We start from the raw sequence: 25240 nt of genomic DNA, 5'->3' as shown, positions 1-25240 counted from the left end.
AACCAAATGTGGTGATACACTCTTATAATCTCAGCACATGGGGTCAGAAGTTAAAAGTCATCTTCCTTCGAAGCCAGCCTGGATTACATGAGAACCTGTCCGTGTGTGTGTGTGTGTGTGTGTGTGTGTGTGTGTGTGTGTGTGTGTGTATCACGTAATCAAAGCGTTGAGATATTTTATTTTACATGTTTAAGTTATGTCATCGAAATCTAACGTGTAGTTTACTTTTACAACACATCTCAATTTAAAATAGCCACATCTGAGCACCTATTAAGCAGAGCCATTCTGCAATGCTGGGCTGCTTTCTAAAGAGATCACTATGTTTTTCTATTCATATCACGACTCTGAGTAACTTCAGTACATGCAGAGTAGCTAAGATGGATCCCAGTCATTCTGGTAAGGCAGATAGATTTGTTATCCACCAGCTATTAATGCAGTGTGATCAGTGCTGTCTGCACGCACAGAAGAAACTCTGACCCTGGGTAAAAGGCGAGGTGTACGGGCAAGTGTGACCTGGAAAGAAAGTGACAAGAAAGGAAGGCAGATGGGAGTTGGAAGTTTCCAAATGTTCCTGGACAAAGAGAGGCTTCCTAGCCTATAGAGCATTCGAGTGGGTGGGGACAGAAGGCGGGGACAGAAAGGGAAAGCCAGCAAGTGAGGACTGGTTGGGAGCAACCGGGACTGGCGGGTAACGGACAGAAGGGGGCACCACTTACACTTCGCGACAGCTATGGCAAGCAGCCCTGTAAACTGAGAGAGTGGCCCCTGGCCATCAGGACTCTACTTGGAACTTGATTTGAGAAATAGGGTCCACGTCAGACCCTCCTAGCACCGCACCCACGTTCGCCCTCTCACGCTGGCTTGAGCTTAGAATTCAGTGCCGCCACTCCCGGGCCTCAGAGTCCTAAGAATGTGCTAATCCACTTCTGGCCATGCGGAGCCTATCTTCAGTAAAAACCGGACCTACAACTTTAAAACAAGCTGCCTGCTGAAAACGAGTCCATAAAAAACGGTTGCCAGAGCCAGCAAACTGCTATTCCCAGAAGTCATTTGGGACGCTTGTAACAAGCAACTGGCCAATAAGGTACTGTTTCCGGTGTCGTGAGAGCTTTTGGGCTCTTTAAGGAGTTTACCTTTGACTTCGGTCGGAATTCTTCCGGGTTTCTTTCGTCCACAAGATGGCAGCGTCTGAAGAGGAGTTACTGCTGCCGCGGCTTCCGGAGCTCTTTGACACCAGCAAGAAACTTCTGGAGGAAGTGGAAGTAGCGACCGAACCCACCGGCTCCCGAACAATCCAGGATAAGGTGTCCAAAGGACTGGACCTCCTTGAGAAGGCTGCGGGAATGTTACTGCAGCTTGATTTGTTCAGGTATGGGAAGAGGGCAGTAACCGCAGAGAACAAATAAGTGGTTAGCAAAGGGTAGAGCCATTGCACATGAGTGGAAAGCACCTTTAAGGCTAAAGCCGCTCGGTTCCTACTTGCGCACGCTGTGTGCATTCCTGCCATTGTCCACTTTTCTGAGATGGTTAATATCCCAGGACAATGCTCCCCAGTGTACGGCTGACTGCCTAGGACTTGGGTACGCAAGCTCAGCCACTTTCTTTCAACCTGGCCAGTGCTGTCTAGTGTGCACCACTCTGTCCCAGCCCTGTTTTTTCCCAGAAGCAAGGGCCACAGTTTAATGCTCAACCAGGCTTCACCGCCTCCTCTTTGCTCTTTCCAGCCGAAATGAAGATTTGGAAGAGGTTGCTTCCACCGACCTGAAGTACCTGATGGTGCCAGCGTTGCAAGGAGCTCTCACCATGAAACAAGTCAACCCCAGCAAGCGTCTAGATCATTTGCAGCGGGCTCGAGAACACTTCATAAATTTCTTAACTCAGTGTCATTGCTATCATGTGGCAGAGTTTCAGCTACCCCAAACCAAGAATAACTCAGCTGAAAATAATACCGCTAGCTCCTCCATGGCCTATCCAAATCTCGTTGCTATGGCATCTCAAAGACAGGCTAAAATAGAGAGGTGGGTCAACGGCTGTAATTTGAGGGCTGTAGTGCTGTTGGGGGTGCATGTGTGTGTGTGTGTGTACTACATAGTAGTATATGCCATTTTCTTGGTTCTTAATGAACATAGGCCCTGCTGAAAGCAAACTTTCCTCAATCTTGACAAGCCTTTGCCATTGTTGAGGGGGTTGTACTAAAGTTTCTGGACCCCTCCCCCCTTAACACACACCTTATGGTGGTCAATAGTAGTAATAATTATTATCCTAACCGTTAAGATTAGCAAAGTAGTTCCTAACTTTTTTCCATATCACTACATAATTCTGCCTGTACGGGGTAAATATTTCAAAAGTACACAGTAGTTTATATTACTTATTGAGCAATTCAGTTCAGAAGGCATACAGGCTGGGATGTACAACATCCTGAGTTAATCATGGCCCTGGTCTAGCATCCTGTAACCTTTGATGTTGTTTATTCTTAGTTTTTTAAAAAAAAAAATCAATGTTTGCTCAGTGTCTAAGAACAAAGTTAGGCCCTGGGGATAGAGCCTGTCTGGGTGTTTGTATGAATGTGGGTGATCATTGTGCTCTGGTGAGGAAAAGTGGCAGTGTAAAATGGTATCTAGAGAGCTGCATGGGGAACACATAACCAATGAGGGAACGAGGGAGAAGAATAGGCTTCCTAGGAAAGGAGCTTTCTGTTTTGAGGCATTTAAGACTAATAGGAATGTGAGCCTGAGGAAGAGAGCAGTAGCCCACCCAAAGAATAGCACTAATAAAGCTACAGAGGCGTTAAATAAACAAGAGGTGGAATGCGGGCTGTGTGGGAGGGGAGCAACAAACTAAGGCTAGAGCGAAATGGTAGTGGAGAGAGGGAAGGACTAATGATGAAGAACACTGTAGAGTTCACCTCGTAGAGAACTTAGGATCTGAGGAAGGTAAGGAGCAAGCTTGGGAAGATGTTTGCATCCCAGGGCCATCGTTAAGTTACTCTGTGATTTGGGACAAGTTCCTTAGTTTCCCCAGGTGTAAAATGGAGATAGTAAGTACTCCTTCATGGAGTATTTTGCGGGGGACCAATAGAGAAATACATATAAAGCTCTTGGCCCAGCTCAGTAGCTAGCACAGTAAGTGTTCAGGGTCAGGTATAGTTATATATTCGCGGCTGGAGTAAGATTGGAGAGTCAAGAGCTCTGGGTTTGGGTTTCAGCTTTCCTCATAAGTCATTGGGCTTTAAGTAAGTTATTTAGCCTACCTAAGCCTCAGGCTCAGTCTTATGTGAGATGAAGTAACAGTGGTACCTACCTAATGTGGTGAGGAAGCATAAATTGACCAAGCCCCCAGGAGTAAATAGTACAAATTGGGTTATAAAGAAAAATAAATCAATAGAAGGACAAGAAGTTGGGAGGGGTTGGGATGCATCTGGGAGGAGTTGGGAGTTGACTATGATCAAAGCACACTGTACATAGTGTGTATGACATTCTGAAATAATTAATAAAATATATTTAACTTCTAAAGCATAAACCAGGACGGGGAGAGCATAAATTCAGAACTGAGGCCTGTTGAGCTTGAGGTAACCTATCTAAGTAGAGATGTCTGATACCATGAAGCTCAGAGATAAGGCTTGGACTCTAGAGGGTTGAGAATTGGTTTATTCAACCAATTCTTACCAAGCCCCTCGTGAATGCCAGGAGCTGTTCTAGGTGATAGAAAACCAGCCAAAGTCAATGTTGTCCTGAAGCTCTGATTCTGGCAGATAGAGACAATAAGCTGGTAAATAGATTTAAGCTGGCATACACAAGGCACCAAGTGTGTGTTCATATTCATAGTGTGTGTGCGCATGCACACAGAGAGAGCGGGAGAGAGGAGGAGGAAGTTTTGAATTTGTCGAGTTCAGGTCCTAAGGGTATGAAGAACAAGAAAATGTAATTAGGGACCCATTAGTCGCAGTAAGCGATTTGTAAAGACATGGGCTAGACTGAGACAGAGGAGAGTCCAGAAGCCTCTCTTTGAAGCTGTGGCCTGCCCCTAGGCGTAGATCAGAAACAAAGATAGTCCAAATAATTACACTCAGAAGGACTGTAAACGCCTGGAGTTACAGAGAAAGGCAAGGGAATGACAACATCTGGTTGGAGGACTAAGGAAAAGATTTCAGAACACAATGGCCTGTGAGATGAGTCTTGAAAGACCACTAAAAATAGAAACTATAGATTTCCTAAATGTGAAAGTAATGATATTCATTGTTGAAAATTTGCAAATCAAGAATATTTTAAAATCACAAATAAGTCTTAATCAGCCTTCATAGATGTCATTGTTAACATTCTGCTGTGTTTTCTTTCAGATATACAGTTATTTTAGTTAATAAATTATGAAGAATACTGTAAATACAGCTTTTTATCCTGTCTTTTAAAAACAAATATTGTGAGCATTTTCCTGTCATTTGAAACCATATTTGATGGTTTTGTAATATTCCATTCTATAGTTGTACCATAATCAAACTATTTCTGTCAATTATTTAGATACAGTTTTGCTTGCTTGCATTTTGGAGTGGGTTTATTTTTGGTTTTTGCTTTTTATTTTTTGTGTTTTTGTGTTGTTGATTTTTTTTTTGGCCTGGGGTGTGTGTGTGTGTGATTCTAAGTAATACTATGAACAAACGTATGTACTGCTTTGGTTACTGTTTCCTTGGACTAGTTTCCTCTTTGAATATTTTAAGACTCTTGAGGTATGGCAACAGCGTTACCATACACAAGAACAAAGTCTTAAAATAGTTCCCCTTTCACACTACTGGATGTCAACACTAGAAAATCCCATTAGTCCAACAGAAAAAGCTATCTAACTTTGATTTCCATTTCCTTGGCTTGTAATCTTAATCTTTGAGCACTTAAAACAAACAAACAAACAAACAAACAATGTGACAGGCGAGTTGTCAATGCTACCTTTATACTAATGTCCCTGGACTCCTGGGATGGTCCTAAAATTCTTCTGACTGTGATTCTGACACCACTTATGGGTATTTCACAGATACTGGCTTTTTTCCCTATTTCTTCCTTTTCCTTTTCTGTTGTGGTGGTAGGGATTGATTCCAGGGCCTCGTGCATACGAGGGAAGCACTCTACATCTCCAACTCAAAACCTTGGCCTTTCACTCCAAGTATGCCCACATACCCAGGTCTTCACTATTTCAGTAAGTGCACTGCCATTCGCCTGGCTTTGTAAGAGGTAACCCATGAGTTAGCTTTAGCATGTACCTTTTTTTTTCTTTCCTGAAAGTTGTCATTTAGTCCCTTAGCCAGGCTTGTCACTTCTAACAACAAAAGATATCTTATCCTGTTGCCTTCCATCTCCATTAGCACGCTTTGGTCTAAGCCATCAGTACCTCCCAACCTTAGGTAGCGAAGCCCCTGTGTAATCTGATGTCTGTTTCTCCAGTTTCATCACATGTCATTCTGCACTTGTTCATTGGACCCTATCTACAATGGCTGCCTCCCAGTTCTTTGAACAGACCAGTTCCTTCCTTCTTTGTATGTGCTGTTCTCTTTGTATTAAACTTTCTCCACATGGCCAATTCTTTATTGCTTAGGTCTCCAGCTTAAATGTTAATTCTTTAGAGATCCCTTTCCACCCCGATCTCTTTGAGTCTATCATTCTCTTCTTCCCCCTCCACATTTGCTTGCTTCATGGCATGTAGCTCATGTGCAATTATGTCATGTTCCATCTCAGGTTTTTTTTTTCTCTCCTATAAGAATGTGTGCTCTATAAGAGTAGGAGCCATTTCTCTCTTGTGCACTGCGGTATGCCTAGCGCAGGGCCTGGCATGTACAAAGTGCCCCAACAATGTTTACTGCTGACAAATCGGTGAAACAACATGAGCATATCCCAAGCAGAAGTAGATTCAAGTATGTCCAGGGAATAGATGTGAGTCTGGTTTTACAGAAGCTCTAAAAGTAGTATGAGCAGAGGTCTACATGTGCGTAGGATACTGAAAGGAAACAGTTGGGCCACAAGTTAACAGCAGTCCAACTGGAATGAAACGATAAAAGGGAAGTTAAAGTTATCACGGATACTACTTTTGAAAAAAATCACTTATGTGACTAGAAAAGTTATTCAGGGCAAACTTGGCAGCTAAATGATAGAGTGCTTACCTTGAGTGCTTGAGGGCCTGGGCTCAATCTTTCATACTGCAAACACCCCCCCCCAATTATTCAGACTCTTACTTTCTGTAACTCTTTCTATTCATGGCTCTAGATACTGAGACTATCCTAAATAAAACACCTAAATGGTATGTCTTCTCTCATATCTGCTTCCCCGTGCATGTTCTCTTAATCTTCCTTGAGGACTAAGTGTGAGTGCGGTAGAATAATGCTGCTTCCATTCTTTTAACAGAAATGAAAGTAGAAGTTGGGTAAGTAATAAGACTTAGTGGATTTAGGTTCTTAAGTGACAACTAGATAGCCACTTCCATAAACAAATGGAAATATACAGCTAAGACTTTGTGTTGTGACTGGTGCGAAAAAATAAAATTAGGCTCTCTCTACTTTGGTGAGTATAGATGTGTTTTCCAAGGGAAAAACATGTGGAGAAAAAAAAAAACTAAGAATTCAGCCTTGAGCCAAATTGGGGGAGAAAAGGGAAGGAAATAACAGCCAGAAGAGACCCATCCAAGTACAAATAGAAGATTTTATAAAAGCAAAGGGTATATCCATTCTGAGGTGCCTTCCTACATACCCGCCTGCCAAACACATCCCTTGCCACATAACTTTACTTCATGCTGTTTAGCATAGTATAACTGTTTCAGTGTCTAGACATGGAACTTCTTAAGGTAAGAGGCCTTGACTAGTAGTGTATTGGTATTCCAATTGTATCTCATGGTATCCAGCCCAATAATTGGATCATACGTAAAGCATGGAAGTATCTGGAGGGACAGAGTAGTATTCCAAATGATAGAAGCCATACAACACTGCAAAAATGGATTCTTTGGAATCAGACCATCTTGGGGTAACTAACTTCTGCCACTTAATAGATGGGGCATGATCTGTCCCCATCCCCTCCCCAAGCTGTTTTCTCATCCGCTAGCAATGTTGGTATTGCTATTTACTAAGAACTTTCTTGTGCGTTTTTCTCCATTTGATCCTCTAACAACCCCGTGAAGTGGATCCACATTATAAATATATGGGAATGCACTTTTCAAATTGACTTGACCAAAATTACAACGCTAGTAAATGGTCAGGCTAGAATTGAAACTATTCCTCTAAAGCATCAACAATGGTCACTTGAAGGGGTACAAAGGAAGTTGCAGGAAGGTGTTCTGGGCAGTGGGAGACAAGAACAGTGAAAACTTTCAGCTCTGAGTAATGAAGGCAGCTAACTGCCAGGCCTGAAACAAGTAGGTAGGGAGTAGATTGATAAAAAGCAGCATGAAATGATAGATGACGAATGGAGGAAAGTTGAAGCAGAGATTTGAAGGTAGAGGGAAATTTAGTGTTTTAACTGCCTGGCCATCAGGCAAGCATGATGCTAGCCTGTACTCTCCATAAAAGATACCCATGTCTGATAATAGATGTTTGTGGGGGCCAATTCCTTGGCACTGTAACAGTACAAGGAAACTCCCAAGTCAGGGTGGTTATAGGGATAAGGCATTCTAAGGCAATAGTTGGTCCACCCTGGGGAGCCTAGAGCACTGATCTAGTCTAGTCTAGGACAGTGGTTGTCAATCTGTCTTTCAGAGTCTTATGGCTCCACTACTGTGTTGAGTAATGTTGGGAGCCTTCCTTTAATTTTACCACGGCATGTTTTCTGTTTTGTTTTGTCTGGTTTTTTTTTTTTTTTTTTTTTTTTTTGGTATATTTATATTTATTTTTATTTTTGTATATTCAAGTTCTCGTATGAAAACAGTTCCTTTTCTGAGAAGAGTTTTTGTATGGTTTTGGGTTTTCTGATTTGTTTTATTTTTTAAGCCACTGGCCTGAAAGAACAGGTGCTGAAGAGCCAGGAGTCTAAAAGATGGGAAGAGCTAAGTCCCAGAAGCAAGGACATAGAAAAGAAAGAACGGAGCAGAGAGTGCATGAATTGAACGATCATGCAGAAGCAGAAAAGCCAACCAACTTTACTTAGTGGACCACTAGACGCACCCAGAACTCACCCTGGAGAATATACATCCTAAGACCCTTGTGTGTTGTTTTCCTGTGGCATAGGCACTTCCATGGAACAGGATGAGTAGCCAGTTGTGGAAGCAATTAAACAGTCTCAAGTAGTTTTTGTACAAAGTAGCATTCCTGAGCTAGGAACTGACCTTTATATTCTTTTACCCAGAAGGCTACATATGGTGATATTGTAACAATTTGTAACATACAAGATTCCTTCTTGTTGAGTTAAAGAAGAGTAACTGTCTACAGTGCAGTGTTCCTTGACTTTGGAATAAAACCTCTTCTTTGCAAAATAAGCTGGAAAAGAACAGCAAAGGGGTGGGAAAATGAGAAAAGCAGAAGAAGGCATGCATGCAGATGAAGGAAAGAAGAGACTGCATCTGCATAGAGTTCTCTATAAACTTTGAGGAATTCAAGGACCACCCCCTCACCTTAAATGCTGCATCGGCTTGAAGCTCAGACCTTTTCTAGGGACCCTGCGGAAGAGCTTCCTGTTGTGGAAGTGCAGAGTGGGGCTTCCAGGCAGAGGGATTTTGGTAGACTTTTCTTGGCAACTGTGGCATTTTTCTTGGCTCCTGTTTGTTGCAAGCCTTCATATCCAACGCGTTGCCTGTTTCGTATTTTAAATGCATCCATCCCTTGCCACCTGCACTGCTGTTGCCCTGTTTCTTAGGACCATCATTACCTAAACTTACGCTGCTATCTTACTTCCTTTCCCTGCTTTCTGTCTATTGCAGACACTCCTCCATGTGCATTTGCTTTTCCCTCTTTCACTACTCTTCTGGATGTCAGGATGACTCCCTGCCTTCCTTTCTTGATGACTTTGCTTGGGTCTCTTTAGAAGGGTTGCTTCCGCTCACTTTGTATATACTAGCATGCCTACTTCCACACTATTGGTCTATCCATTCACCGTGCTTTTTGCTGTTTCATAGCATGTATCCTCAGCCAATTTATCATCTGTTCCTTTTGATCTGTCTTCCTCCACTAGAATGAAAGCTGCCTGAAAGCAAGGACTGTCTCTTATAAACTTCCGGTAGCACTAAAAGTGCTTGTCATACTCTGGAAAGGATTGACAGGTGAATGACAGATAGTGGATATGGATGGTAGGTACTCAAAATGCATCCTGGACATGGCAGCTGAGACCATGGAAACTTAAAACTAGGTAGAGATGAGTCAGAAGATCCACTTCAGGAGTATTTTGTATGAAAGAGAAAAAAAGATGACCAGCTTTCCAGCAGTTTCATAAGGAAGTCCTGCATTGCTGGCAGGGAAACCGTGACCTCTAAGGTTTTGGCATTCCTTGAAGATGCAACGTGGGAGTGGAGGACTTACAGGACGTACTCTGTGGCCCTGATGGCCAAATGACCAGAGCGTCTCATCCCAAAAGATGATAGGTCTTACTGAGATCACGATATGCCTAGGCCCTTTTTGGCTTTGCAGTCTAGGGATTGGCTCTGGATTGTAGAACCTATTCCTAGAGTATAGACTCTGTTTCCAAGGTAGGATTTATCATACATACTGCCTGGACATCTGCAAAGGCAGACCTTACTATAGCCTTCTTTTGAAGAAATCTGTATTTTTAAGTTCATGGGTAATGCTTTTCTGTGGAACAGATACAAGCAGAAGAAGGAGGTGGAGCATAGGTTGTCTGCGCTGAAATCTGCTGTGGAAAGTGGTCAAGCAGATGATGAGCGTGTTCGCGAATACTACCTCCTTCACCTTCGGAGGTGGATTGGTATCAGCTTAGAAGAGATTGAGAGCATTGACCAGGAAATAAAGATCCTGAAAGAAAAGGACTCTCCAAGAGAGGTAAGCCTGTCCTTGCCCACATAGCAGTGGAAAGCTGCCACCAGAAGTTTGAACATTCTGCAGGAGAGAAAGCAAATGAAAATTCCTAGCTGGATATAGTGGTACCCAGTTAAAATTCCAGCTGCTCCGGAGGCTGAGGCAGAAGGATCACAAGCTTGAGGTCTGTCTGAGCTACATAGTGAGTTCAAAGCCAAAGGAGTGACTCGAGATTAAAAAAAAAAAAAAAGGTCTCAAAAATTATAAAACACAACACAGGAAAAGTAGCTCTGATGGAGAACTTGTCCAGCATGGACAGAGCCTTCACTTTAATCCTCAGCACTGCAAAAACTACATCTTTGCAAGTATCCATAAAAGTATTGTACACATTCGGATAAGTGGAGAAAGGCTGGTGGTTCACCAAAGTAGCTTTCTGGCTCAGTAGAGCAACCTTCCTGAGACTTTAGTCTACAGCACTTAGTAGTAACTGGCTGGTATGGGGGAAATACTTTTCCTTAACATTTAAATTGGTTTGGGCTGTGAAAAGAAGAGGGAAGGGGGCCTTTCTAATCTACTTAATTGTAGAAAAGGGAAAGAATGGGATTAGTATGGGTAAGACAAGCAGAAGTGTGAGGAGTGGAGAAGGAGAGAAAGAGCAACAAGAAAGATGAAGCACAAGAGCAAGTAATGTACTTAGGCTGGGGAAAGACTTACAACTCAGCCTTACACAGTTGCGCTCTCAGACCAGTGCATCACCCAGGTAGGAGACTGCAGCATGGGCATCTTCATATACAGAATGCCCAGAAGACTACTTTTAAAAAATCTTACAGAAGAGCTTTAGAGTGTCTTTGAACATCCTAGCCCTGTTCTAGAGCTACTTCAAAAGAGTATATGCTCTGTTGCCACTTGCTCCTTGGTACAGGATACAACATGAATTGACTTCATCAGCTACCACAGTAATTGATCCGAATCCTGGCACAACTGCTTCTTTAATTTGGCTTGTCCTAATGAGCCTGGGAGCTCTTACCTGAGGGAAACGCCCACCTGGTCCTCCATGTTAAAGGATCAAAGAGTGAACTTTTACTACTCCATAGTCATAAGGCCCCTTGGAGCATTTGTCCAGATGAATGCTTTTCTAGCAAAATGAGGATAGATTCTTCTGAGTCCTTCCCTGTCCCTGCTTTGTTAGGTGTAAATAGTTTTGTTTTGTTTGTTTGTTTTTTTAATCTCATGTGGGATAAAGATGGGCTCTGGCAGTGATGAGGTGAAAATCAAATGAGCACCTTCTATTTAACCATCCTTTGTTCCAGCATGCCTTATGTACCTCTTTATAAAAGCCCCTTGTCTGTTCTCACTTGCTTTACAGATGGACATCAACTTCTAAAATACCCTAGAGGTTTCTGAAAATTAGCAGCATAATTACACTGGAGAGGGCTTTTGGAAGAAAGCTCTTAGATCTTTCCCACAGAAGGTCAGACTGGAGGACTGTGCTTCAGACTCAGCTTAAGGGCTTTATGTGGAACTTGGCTTTAGAACTTCCTTCTTTAGATGGGGCTATTTTGAAGCTATGTAGTTTTTTTTCTTGTGGTAAGAAGTTTCCTGAGAGCACCTGCTCCCTTTCCTTTTAGCAAAGTACTTGACACCCCTCAAGACTGATATATAAAAGGAGCCATCAAGATGGCTGATGACCTGAGTCTGTTCCCCAAAAGCCACATGATGGAAAACAAGAACTGACTCCTGCAAATCGTCCTCTGACCTTAACTCCCTAACAAGAAAAAAAAATGTACACAAAAGGTATAGAACTTGATCACTGATAAGAGAAAGGGAGTAATTTTGAACCCAGGGCCTTTTCTGCACCAGAAGACTTGAAAGCCTGTGTAATAAAATGGGTAAAATGGCAAATGCACCTCTAAAATTAATTTTCTTCTTAGGAATCAACTTCCCACTCATCTCTTCCAGAGAAGCCTCCAATGAAACCCTTCATACTCACTCGGAACAAGGCACAAGCCAAGTAGGTAGTGCTACAGCCTGACCTGCCTTTGCAGCCTCGGTTTTGATGGTTCCATACAATGCTTGAGTAAAATGCAAAATGGACATTTTTGCAAAGTCATGGCTTCAGCTATGAATGGTGCTCTTTCAGCAAAGAGACTAAAGCTTCCCTGATACTTTCCCCACGTCTGTCCTGAGAGATTCCCTTCACATCATACTTTAAAACAAGCAGGTAATACAGAAAGAAATCAGGGAAGCGAATGCAGACTTGCATGCTTTCCAGGTCTTTTCCTGTTACTGACACTCCTCCTGCCTTCGTGAGCAGTTCTCAGGGGGATGTAGCTGCTTACCCAGGATTTAATTCTGAGCTGTTGATGCTATCACAGGCTCACAGGAAAGTAATCTCCACCTTCAGAACCGTCAGCTGTTAATTGCCAATTCACAGTCACTGTGGAGTGCTGGCCCTTGGGCTTGCTTATTGGGAGATGACCCTGGGCTATCTACCCCTCTCCCTCTCATGAACACTCTTGACTTTACTGCTTCCTTCTGGATGCCCCCTTTTCTGCATTGCTGGAGAAGGTTGTACAAGTCCTCCAAAGTTTGTCATGTAGGGGTTTGACAATGGCACAGATACCTGCCTCCTCATTAAGGAGGAAAGAGGCTGTCCAATATTACTATATTTGTCTAGTTGTCTAAATTAAATGTGGTTTTTGCAGAGTATTTGGAGCTGGTTATCCAAGCCTGGCAACTATGACGGTGAGTGACTGGTATGAACAACATCAGAAATACGGAGCACTGCCAGATCGGGGAATAGCCAAGCCGGCATCAGGTATGAAGCAGTGGGAGGAAAATAGTTGTAGTGCTGGTTGCTTATGCCTTCACACAATTAAAACCACAGCAGAGGTAGTCTAAACAAAAAGTGTGACAGAAACCATCTAGTCAGCGTCATTATACCATGAAACAAGTAGTAGCTGCTTCTGAGCAGGGTCCTTTTGATCTCTCCAATTATGACATGAAAACAGCAGCCACGCGTAGCAAAATCAAAAACCCACTTGTGGCAACGACAGAGTAGATTATGTCATGCTGGTCCCTAGACACTCAAATATTATAAAAAGCACAACTCCCTACATGTACTGAAAGTGATCGGAAACAGGCCACACTTTGAAGGAGAGAAGGGAACTTAAAATTTCTTGAGAGCAGGAATTTTAATGGTGTATATTCTATGTGCCCAGTTTGATGGTTAGGCTGTAGTGGTTACTTATAGGGGAAAGTAAAGAGCAATATGCATTACGTAGCAGAAAAACAGTCACAGAGAGCCCTGGGGTGAGCAGTGCACTTTCTGCCACTTAACGGATGAGACATTGTCTGCCCCACTCAGCCTCAGTTTTCTTGTCTCCTTTGACTCTCTTAATTATTTGAAGGGAGCATTCTTATCTCCATTTGAAGATGGAGAAATGGTCTCTAAGAAGTGACTTGCCCAGCTTTAGCAAATACAGTGACCAGGCTAGGATTTAAATTTAAGCCTTCAAATTTCTAGTGTTAGTGCTGCTTCCAATAGCATGAGGGTAAAACAAAAACAAAAACAGTGGCCATTTGAAAGAAGTCCTTTAAAAAAAAATTATATATATATGTGCTCTGCCTGCATGTACACCTGCAAGCCAGAAGAGGGCATCAGATCCCAGTATAGATGGTTGTGAGCCATTATGCAATTGCCTGGAATTGAACTCAGGACCTCTGGAAGAGCACACCATTGAGCCATCTCTACAGCCCCAGATGCCCTGTCTTTTTTTTTTTTTTTTTTTTTGGTTTTGTTTTTTTAAATAGCTTTTCATCTCTAGGCATGCTGTACCTTCAGGACATAGAATAATTAAAACTCATATAGAAATTTGTAGACTTATTGGCTGAGGAACAGGAGAACTGAAATTAAGTTGACCATTGCAACTTTAAAGTGATGGGGGATGTCCTAGAAAGGAAAGAACCACACAGGAGGAGTCCTAATTAACTAGACACTTCAACTGTTTATCAATGCAAGAAAGATAAGTGGGCATTTTGGTTTCATGGTTTTCTAAAATTAAAAGTCACTCTTCTTTAGAGGATAGAAATAATTCCAAATCTCCATAATGCAGATGTTTCTCAACTTAGCACATGGCTATATCTTGATTAACTCCCCCATGGGACTGTAAAGGATAGTTTTAAGATCTAGGAAGATAGCTCATCAGGTAACACTAACATTGCCACATGAACATCAGAACTGAAGTTCAGATGCCTAGCACCCTTGTAAATGCTGTGTGGATGTGGTAGTCTGCCTATAATCTCAGCTTTCAGGAGGCAAAGGTGGGGTCCACAGAATAAGCTAGAGAGCCAGACTAGCTGAAATAGTGAGCTCTGGGCTCAAATGAAAGGCCTCACTCTGGTATATAAGGTGGAACAGTACAATCTGCCTTTGGCTTATACATGCACATATGTGTACACATACCACATACATGTAAAAACGCCCTTAGTACATAATCCACTAAACAGCACAGCTTAGCAGTACAGAACACAATGGAGCAGAATTAAACTTTTTTCCACTTACAGCACCTTTTTTAAAAAATGTAACCATGGGTCTATGTATATATAAAGTAAGTATACTTGTACCATTAAGATGGTTCAGCAGGTAAAGGTGTCTGCTGCCAAGCCTAACAGCCTGGCATTCATCCCCATGACCTGTAGTGGAGAGTCAATTCATAAGTTTCCTCTGACCTCACAAACATGATGTGATATGTGTGTTCTCATATATGTATATACACACTGATAAATAATTTAAAATTTATTTTAAAAGATTTTTGTTTTTACTTATATGTGCCTGTGTGGGGATGTGTGTTTTCCATGCAAACATGAGGACCTGATTTCAATCCCCATAACTCATGTTTTAAAAAAAAAAAGCCAGGCTTGGTGGGGTATACCCTGAAATTACAGTTCTGGGGAGACAGAAGGAATCCCCGAAGCTCACTACTGAGCCGCTCTAGCCAAATTAGCAGATTCCATGTCCATTTGAAAACTATAAGGTAGCGAGCAATTCAGGAAGATACTCAGTGTTGACCTCTAATCTCTGCACACAGGCACACACATTCCCCACACAGGAAATTTTGAAAGCATATAGAGAGACCAAAGACAGGGCTTCTTGTTGGCTTCTCATTAGAAACAGTAGGAGCCAGAGACAGCTGAGTATATTAAAGTGGGAAATTGTCACCCTATTAAATGAAATGAGGACATGACTGCTGCTCCAGATTCTGGTTGAGGAGGTTTTTTATTGTAGATATAAGGGAGAATACAGCCAGAGGCATCCAGAAGAGTCCCAAGCAGGAGAGAAGGTGGTAAACTAAAGAGGACCAGCAGACTGGACCAGGCCATAGAGGAGAGATAGAAACCTTCACACACATATTCATGTACACACAGACACACACACACACACAGACAAGCCATAGACTGATACAAAATATTTTTAAAGATATATATGATAAAGGACTGTTACCCAAAATATTCTCATAAGATTTAATAATTAGAAAATGAACAGCTAGATAAAAAAAAAAACACCAAAAATATCTTAGATACTTCACTAAATAAGATATGCAGATGCTCTACATCATGATATTGGGATAATGTAGATTAAAACAATGAGATGCCACTACTCATCCATTGGAATGGCCAAATTCAGAACACCTTAAATGTAAATGGAACAGACCTTCAAATAACAGTACCAAGGGTTAATGATCGTAGTACAGCTGCCTACGATTAATAGGAAGTTATATTGTATAAACATATGAAAAATAGATTATCAAAAGTGAAAAGAATTTAAAATGGTGTCCTATATTAACAGCTACAGTGATATTAGATGAAGCAGGTGGCAAGAGAAAAGAGTAGTTAAGAATATCATTTCGATTGATGAAAAGGGGCAGTTGCCCAGGAAGACCCATGAATTGTAACTTTGTTAAGAGCCTGTTAACAAGCCTGAAAGTGCAGGAAGATAAAATTAATGAAGAAATAGACAAGGCTACTGCCGCAGTTGGTGTTATGTTTAAAGTCTACGTGTGGAAGCATGATCCCTGGTGCAGCAGCTAGAGCTTTGGGGAGGGAATGGATGCTGGAGTCTTTGCCTTCATCAGTTGCTAGGTTCATAATCTGTTGGGCTGTTACTAAGTGAATAGACACTTAGGAGGAGTGGGCCTTATTGAAGGGAGTAGGTCCTTGAGGGCCCCTTCTCAGAGGCTTCCTCTTTGCTCCCTGGCTGCCATGAAACAAATAGCTTTGCCCCAGCACATGCTCCTCACTATGATGATCAGCCTCATCTTGAGCACACAGTTATATATGAAGAATTGGAGCCAGGAGCCAAAAGAAAGCTTGCCTCCAATGGTTTTCTCCCAGCTATATTGTCAGGAGAGGGAGGCTGAGCTACACAATTGGAAATTTGAATACTTCTTTTAGTGATTTATAGAATTATGTTTATCAGTGAAGCTATAGAAAACTCTGATCAATGCTGCCAGTCATCCTACACTATTTGGCATTTATAGAACTATGCCTAACAGCAAAAATAAACATTTTCAAAGACACATGGCACATTCAACATATAGTAGGACATCATAAGTTTCAGCTAAGTTTCAGAAATTGAAATCACAGTCAATGTATTCTCAGATCATCACATACCTGGGATATCCACCAAAGTAACACATGAGCAATGTCCAAGCCAAAGGAAAATCACAATGGAAGAGCACTAGACTCTGGGGAATGCAGTGAGAGCTCTGCCGAGTGGGAAATAGGTAGAATGTTGAAAGCACAATGCTGGCAGGCAGAGTGCTGGGCGATAAAACCAGCGACCTGATAGCGCACTTCAATAAGTTGGAAGAGAAGAAAACAAAAAGTAAGCCAAAATGAAGGAAACAACAAAGATGGGGAACCTAAGAGAGTTGATGGAGGTTCCACAAAAGTTGAATACAGGGATACTTCTGTGACCTCTTTTCACATCTTAGTATAGACCAGGGGTTTCCCTACCTTCCTAATGCCATGAACTTTTAATACAGTTCTTCATCTTAAGGTAACCCCCAACCATAAATTATTTTATTGCTACTTCATAACTGTAACTTTGCTCCTGTTATGAATCATAATGTAAATATATGATATGTGAACCCCTAATGGGGGGAATCACAACCTGTAGATTGAGAACCACTGGTATAATCCCCCAAAGGAAGAGACAGTGCCCATAAAGTAACTCTAAAGCCACAGAATCATTGTTTCTAACGGTGCACTGTACATACAGTATACTTGAATGCACATACATACCAGAATGGATAGTAAGTTTGGGTATATTCGTATGAGCTGCCATGTAAGCTTAAACTGACTGTCGTCCTTCAGTTGTAAGTAACAAATCTAGCTGAAGCATAGCTAATTATGTGTGGGAAAGCCAAGCACAAAAGCATATCTACTGTGTGATTTCATTCACATAATGTTCAGAAACCAGTGAAAAATGTTGTACGTGCTGATTAAAAGCCAGTATAGTATTTGCGTTTAGTGGTGGGTTAGAAATGTAGTTGGACCTGAGGGGGCTTTTGTGAAGTTAGAAGTGCTTTGTATTTCTGTCTGGGTACCAATTACACAGATGTGTTTTATATATATGACAATTCATTGATCTACACTCACATTTTCACTTTTCTACATGTATTTATACTTCAATAAAAGTACAAAATAATCTTATACAGTATTTATAATACAGATAGATGACAGTAAAGCCCTGTAAAGATAAGGAAAGGCAGATCATCTCAGTAAAGCCCTGTAAAGATAAGGAAAGGCAGATTATCTATGTTGCATATCAGCAGGTTACTAGCATCTCTGCAAGAGACGCTGGGAGCTAACTTCCTGGAAAAGCTAGCAATAAAGAGTTTCAAAATAGCATATTCGGTAACGATTGCAGTGAGTCCCATTTATAAAAGCACTTGAAACCCAGTGCGGTGGTACACGCCTGTAATCCCAGCACTCGGGAGGCAGAGGCAGGCGATCTCTGTGACTTTGAGGCCAGCCTGGTCTACAGGTACAAATCCAGGACACCCAGGGCTGTTATGCAGAGAAACCCTGTCCCCATCACACACACACACACACACACATACACACATGCACACTCGCACGTGCACACACACACACACACACACACACACACACACACAAGCAGCACTTGAAACTAGGGGAGGTTTTGCTATCCAATAAAATCCAAGCAAGTGAAAAGCACCCATGGATAATCTAAAAGGAATAGAATAGTCCGGCCTGTGATGCCCTTTTTAGATTAATCCACCTGGTGTCCCGGGGCAGGGGCCCACAGGACTTTTCAAGTAGTATCCCCCAAGTCATTTTAAAATATTATTTCAGGCTTGTTCTTTTGTTTTTGTTTTGCTCTATGTTGTGTTGCTACAAGTAAAATGAAAATTAGGACGGAAGCAACACAGAAGAAAGAGAAGGGTCATGTAAAAGTGAGAGCGAAGCCGAGCAGTTCTGTTTTGCAGATGCCATTCTTCTCTGGTGTGTGAGAAAGCAGCAGACTAACCACTTTGAATCGCAAGCCTTTCTAAAAATTCAGAAAAACTTCACACAAAAAAAATTAGCAGTAGATTGTGATGATGGTTGGAAAACCATGAATATACTTGTGTGATATGTGGAATAAATTTCAGAATTATAAGGAAAATTGCCAAGGGCAAATCTCACACAAAGTGAAGGGGTTAAAAGAGATATTTGCAAGCAGGCAAAGCTAGCAAAAGCCAGGAGTGGTAGTAACGCCTTAGCATTTGGGAGGTGCAGAGAGGACCAGAGTACGAAGTCATCCTCCGCTACACACAGTGTTCCAGGCCAGCGTAGGCTATGGCACCCTGTCTCAAAACACAACAGAGAAAACCAAAAGCAAAAACCCAAACAAGAAATCATATTTTCAAATGAGTCAGGAAATATTTGAAAAATAGCAGAGAGCACAGAGGGGCAATCTGGTAGGGTAGTGGGACCCAGAAAGGCTCAAATAGGAAAATGAAAAATGAATAAAAACTAAAAAGGCCTTACCAGGTTAAAAAAAAAAGAAAAAAAAAACAATGACAATCAACACTGAGGAAATGAATGTGGAGAAAAGAAAATGTGATCAATATTAAATTGTATAAAAAAAGGATTTAAATATTTTTAAGTAAGGAAAAATATAAACTAAAGAGACTGATAAGGATGTTTTTTTATTAAATGACAAATATTAAAGACAGCAAAAAGAGCTGCCATATGGATAATGGGGTTATCTAAACAAGAAAATCGAGGCAAGAAGGGAAATTGAATAGAAGGCTAGGTGTGGTGGCTCACACTTGTAAGGCTAACATTCAGGCTACATAGGAAGTTTAAGGCCAGCCTACAGGACATAGACCCTGACTCAATAAACAAGCAAAAAAATCAAATAAATAAATAAGAACTAAAATAGGAAAACTTGAGTTTTTTACCCAGAATGAGTAAGAATAATTTGAATAAAATGACTAGGTTTAAAAAATTAAATCCCATAAATATCTCAATATTTTATAAGTGATTTACTTCTGAAGGAAAAGAAGTCTTACTTGCCTGTGAACTATAATATACTTCATGCTGTGAGAAAATAAAGTAGCAAGTATTTAAGACTCTCAAAGAGGAAAAATAGGAGCCAAGAGCACTGTATCTGATAAAAAGCTTTTTAAAAAGTATTAAAGGTACAGGTAGTTTTCAAAATCCAGGAACTAAGAACTATCATTTCTGTGATCCCTCCCTGAAGAATTTTCTAGAAAATGAGATTCAAACAGCCACAGTGGTAGGAGACATTGGTGGTGACTGAAGAACAGTTATTCGCAGAGCCAAGACTGAATGAATGTTAAGAGGGAGTGAATGTGTAATACTTACAGGCGTGGAAATGTGCACATATAATGCAACCATTTTTTAAAATGAAGAAATAAGAAAAATGTACGCAAAGAAAGCTTTAATGATCCTCAGTGATTACTCAAGACTGTACGATATAAGAGAGTGTAAATGAGAGAGTGTAAATGAAAGAGAGTGTAAATGAGTAATTGTCTGATATCCTTAGTTCCCTGCCTTTGAGAACTAGGGCTTTTGGTGTGTAGTAACATCGATATAACTCAAAAGAGTTTCAATTTAAAAAGGAAGCAACAGCAATACTATAGCCCTGCAATGAACATGTGAAAACACGTATTTCATCATAAATGCACAGACCTTTGCTTTAGCAACTGAAAAGACCAGAAACAAAGAGAAGTACTAAATAATAGGAGACTAGCCTAATTGTGGCATTGAAATATCATTCCCAGCCTGTTCTATAATTCTAGCTTTCGGGGGGAAGGAGGTAAAGACCAGTCTGGTCTACACAGTGGGATGTTATAAAAAACAAAAGAAACGACAAAACAATCCTATTAAAAGAAAGCAGACTATCTTAGAAAAATTAAATAGCCTTTTCTAATTCTGAAGGGAAGTAGTCCAGATAAACGGAGATCATCATGTGTTGAGAAATATTGGGAAGCTTTCATTCCCACTGGCCAGTTTGACCTCAGAAAGGATAACTGGGGATCAGGAAAGTAGCTCAGTGATAGAGCTCCTGCTTAGTATGTGCAGTGCCTTCTGCGGCCCTCCCCCAACCCCAGGGCCACAAGAAGAAGAAATTGGGGTTACAAGTGGAACTCAGCTACCAGAGCACCTGCTTCATATTTATGAAGCTTTGAGTTCATTCTCCAGCAACACACACACACACACACACACACACACACACACACACACACACACACACACACACAAACACACACGGCATAAGTCCATTTAACAACCAAACCTTTCTTTACCAAAGTTGTTACTGGATTCTTAGTTGACATAGAAAAATTGTACAAATGTGTGGGTATCGTGGAATGTTTCGGTATACATATATATGGTATAATGTTTTCAAATCAGGATAAATATAGCTGTCTCCACAAACATTGTTTTCACTTAATTAAAAATAAAAATAAAAATAGAAGTGTTATATGATCTAGCAGTCCCACTGCTGGGCAGATATCCAAAAGAAAACATTCAAAATTGTTGGGCTTCGCATATGCTAGGTAAGCACTCTACACTGAGCTCAACGGCCAGACCTCTAGCTTTTCTTAGTACGTTATCACTAATTGCAGTGGAATTGTAACTTAGTACCCACTGACCACCCTTCCGTCCCTCTCTCCCTCTCCCGTACTGTGTCCAGCCTCTGGTAACCACTATTCTACTCTTCAACTTCCGTGCTCTCCACTGTTTTAGATGTGACGTACAGTACTTTTCCTTTCTGTGCCCGGCTTGTCTCACTTAATGCTCTCCAGTTCCATCCATGTCACCTCAAATGACAAGACACTCATCCTTTTTAAGTCTTCGAATAGTATTCCTTTCTGTATTTGTGACACATTTTCTTTATCCATTCTTCAGATGATGGACACGTAGGTTTATTGCACTTTTTATATTATGAGTGAACATAGCAATGCAAATGTCTCCTTGGCAGACTTATGTCACTTCTTTTGGCTGTTTGCCCAGTAGTGGGATTGCTAGATCATATGGTCATTCTGCTTTTAATTTTTAGGTAACTTCCCTTCTTTTTTCCTTAGTGACTATACTAATTTATAATCCCACCAACAATGTACCAGGGTTCTTTTTACTCACATTCTTTCTAGAACTCGGGTTTCCCCTTTTCATAATAAGCACTCTAACTGAAGCTCTCATTGTACTAAATGAGACTAAAAAGTTTATGGTTCCCTAATAATGTTAACTATTTCTTATTTATTGGTCATTTGCATGTCTTCTTTTGAGAAATGTGTACTTAGGTCTAGTGCCCATTTTTAAATTAGATTATTTGGAGGGTTTCATTTGGGTTTTTTGCTATTAAATTTTTCAGAGTTCCTTATGTATTCTGGATATATACCCCCTTATTATATTACGTGTAGACTTTTCTCCAAGCTTGTAGGTTATCTCTTTACTATTGATCTTTTTTTTTTTTTTTTTTTGCTGTACAGTCTGAGGTAATCCCATTTGTCTATTTTTTGTTTTGTTTTCAATGCTATGGAAGGTCTTCTCTAAAAAGTCCTTAAAGGCCAGCAAGATGGCTCATCCCATAAGGGCATTTGCCATACAAGACTGATGAGCTTTTGAGTTCAGTTACCATAACCTACATGGTGGTAGGAGAAAAACACCCCCAACAAGTTGTTGGTTTTGTGAGAAGCCTCTCCACTCACTAACACACTAAATAAACAAAATATAAAAACAAAGAAATCAATTTTAAAATCCCTGCCTCATCCAATGTTTGAAGTGATTTTTCCTATGTTTTCTTCTAGTTATTTCATATTTTCAGTCTAATATTTATCTATTTTTAGTACATCTTTGTAACTGAAAGATAGAGGTCTAGCATTTTTCCCATACCATTTACTGAAAAGACTCTTCCCCAGGTGTGTTCCTAGCATTTTTGTTGAAAACCTGTTCTAGGACCTCTTCTTCTTCTTCTTCTTCTTCTTCTTCTTCTTCTTCTTCTTCTTCTTCTTTTTCCTTTCATAGTTAAGTTTTATATAGATGAAGGAGAGTTTTAGAGGTCAGTCTGAATCACAAAGGAAAAAAATAAATGAACAAACCAAAACAGAAAAGAAGCCAAACTTGGTAACAACAATTCACATAATATCTCAGCATAACTGACTGACTGCAGTCCTTTTAAACAACACAATTCATAAATATGTACCAGAGTGAATTTCCAGTAAAGCTACACTTAAGGAGTGATCTGACTACCACTATTTAAACTGCAAGCTTCTGCAGGTTCAAGGAATACTATGTGCAATCTGTTTACTTCATCCCTTCAGTCTGTGTATCTGTTGTTAAGTCATTACCATGCTGGTTTGGGGTGTGTGAATGTGTGTGTGTGTGTGGCTATCTTTGTGTGTATTATCTGTGTTTTGTGGGTGGATGTGCATCTTAGTGGAGGCCAGAGGTTGATATCCGGCATCAAGTATCTTCTTCAATTGTTCTTTATATTTTTTTAAAGATTTATTTATTATGTATCCAGTGCTCTGCATGCATGTACACTTGCAGGCCAGAAGAGGGCATCAGATCACATTATTGACGGTTGTGAGCCACCATGTGATTGTTGGGAATTGAACTCAGGACCTTTGGAAGGGCAGCGAGTGCTCCTAACCTCTGAGCCATCTCTCCAGCCCCTTGTTCTTTATTTTTTGAGACATCAATTTGACTAGGCTGGCTTGCCAATGAGCACCAGAGATCAGCCTGGTTCCACCTCCCCATTGCTGAAAATCCAGTCCTGCAGTGCTGTGTCAGTCAGTGCTGGGGGCCTGAACTCATGGCCTCATGCTTGTGCAGCTAGCACTTTCTAAGCTTTCTCCTCAGCCCCAAAGCATGCATGTTTTTCTCAGAAACTTTTGTGAGTGTTGTGTTACTGAAATATGAGCTGAGATGAATGTAAAGAAGATTATTTAATGCAAATTACTAGCAAATTGAAGACCTGCAGTAATTAAATTCCAACTCTTGCTAAAAATTTATCAAAGACTCTAAAATCCGCAAATAGCACACAAATCAAGTATCAGAGTGAATAAGACTGTCCATGGCACCATCCCTGTCATTTGATTCGCAGACATGGTTGACAGTGTAAGAATTCTTTAACAGTCAGGAAAAAATTAAATGCATAGAAAGGTTCTATGGCTATAAAATAGGAAGCTGGGACTGGCGCATTAAGAACACTCACTGCTCTTGCAGAAGGTCCAGGTTCAGTTCCCGGTTCCTGGGGCGTGGCTCACAACCACTTACTGTAACTCCAGTTCTGGGGGATCTGATGCCCTCTTCTGTCCTCTGCGGGCTTCCAGTACTCATAAACTCTTATAAACATGCATATACCTAATTTCTTTAAGCTTAAAGAGTGAATAAAGCAAATTGGTGATGAAATAAGTCGCCTGTAATGCCACATCCCTGGACAGTCACAAATCATATTTTTTTAACTTCAGTGATTTGGGATTTTTTATTGATTAGAGTTTTTATTGTTAGTGGTGGGTAGGATTGTCATGGGAGGGGGAGGAGATTATTTGGGGCTTTGTTTGTTTTGGTGAAAGGATTTTTGGCCATTTAGCAAGGATTGTTTCCCAAAGTAGAATCCATTTGTGGAAGACACCTCTATGATCTTGGCTTCTGGGAAAATGTCTGGAGGCATCGTTAGTTCCTCCCATTGCATAGCATGTAATGCATTCAATAATAGGCATGCTCTCGCCATTCCTGCCATGCCTGGGCAGCTGGCTGTGCTCTCTTCTCACTGGCTGTGCTTGCGTTCAGAGCAAAGCTGAGTTCCCTAACATTTATTTGCATTTCCTCAATTTCGTTTCTCCTTTTTCTCATTTTCCTCTGTTAGCTGATTTCCAAAGAGGAGCTCAGCAGCAGGAAGATCAAGAACAAAAGGATGAAGAGAGTGAAGAAAAAACTTTGCACGGAATGCGAGAATGGGATGACTGGAAAGACACCCATCCCAGGGGCTATGGCAACCGACAGAATATGGGCTAATCTTTCCAAAAGGCAAAAGGACAACGTGGTGCACACCTTCACACCAAGGACAACCTCAGGAGGGTGCAGTGAAGGCAGCCATGTGGAGTCTTGCTTTGCATTTGATAGTGTCAAATAATTGCTTGTACCCTAGGTAATGACCAATGAATTTTTGTTTGGCTTTATTAATCTCATCATGATGTATCCTGATTTCTTAAGTGGTCAGTAAAGAACACTAAGAAATGCCTCTATATAATCAACAATAGTATGAATTGATTCTCTTTAAACTATAATAAAATCCCCTCTATTATGTGGGCCTGTGCACAAATGTAGGTATCAGCTGGTTTGTTGTTTGTGATAAGCAGCAGGGTTCAGCTGTGGGTCTCTTGAGTGTCTGGAAATCCTTGTCATCTGCCTTCATTCTGAGTAGGCATTGCCCAACATCTGAACTGCCCGGATTTTTCTCCTTCCGACTAGGTGTGGTAATGAGCCCTGTGAACAACACCCACGTTATACAAGAGATGGCAGAAAGGTTTCAGAAAAGAGAGCTGCGGGTGAAGGGACCCTTAAACAATTAGTCTCATGAGCATGTTGGCTCTTGCCAGGAATCTCAACATGTGAGAGGTAGAAGGAAGAAGCTCAGAAGTTCAAGGTCGTCCTTAACTACGTCATGAATTCTAGGCCAGCTACATGAAACTCTTTATAAATAAAAAGCCTCGTTCTAAAAGTCCTAAACTCTTTATAAATAAAAAGCCTCTGTTCTAAAAGGCCTAC

The 25240-nt window shown here is 41.0% G+C and overlaps 1 protein-coding gene across 1 annotated transcript; it reads left to right on the top strand.

Moving 5' to 3' along the window:
* Nucleotides 1-1143: 1143 nt before the first annotated feature.
* IGBP1 (immunoglobulin binding protein 1) lies at nt 1144-24794 on the top strand. Its single transcript, XM_084788824.1, has 6 exons — nt 1144-1369; nt 1725-2018; nt 9754-9949; nt 11857-11936; nt 12631-12743; nt 24339-24794. Exons 1-6 carry the CDS (start codon nt 1179-1181, stop codon nt 24485-24487), a joined length of 1023 nt encoding a protein of 340 aa, XP_084644950.1. The 5' UTR covers nt 1144-1178; the 3' UTR covers nt 24488-24794.
* Nucleotides 24795-25240: the final 446 nt, after the last annotated feature.

Source organism: Acomys minous (genome assembly GCF_964271855.1).
Source record: "Acomys minous genome assembly, chromosome: 7".
Taxonomy (NCBI): Eukaryota; Metazoa; Chordata; class Mammalia; order Rodentia; family Muridae; genus Acomys; species Acomys minous.
Note: the sequence above shows the minus strand (reverse complement) of the source record. Positions and strands in the feature narration are given on the sequence as shown.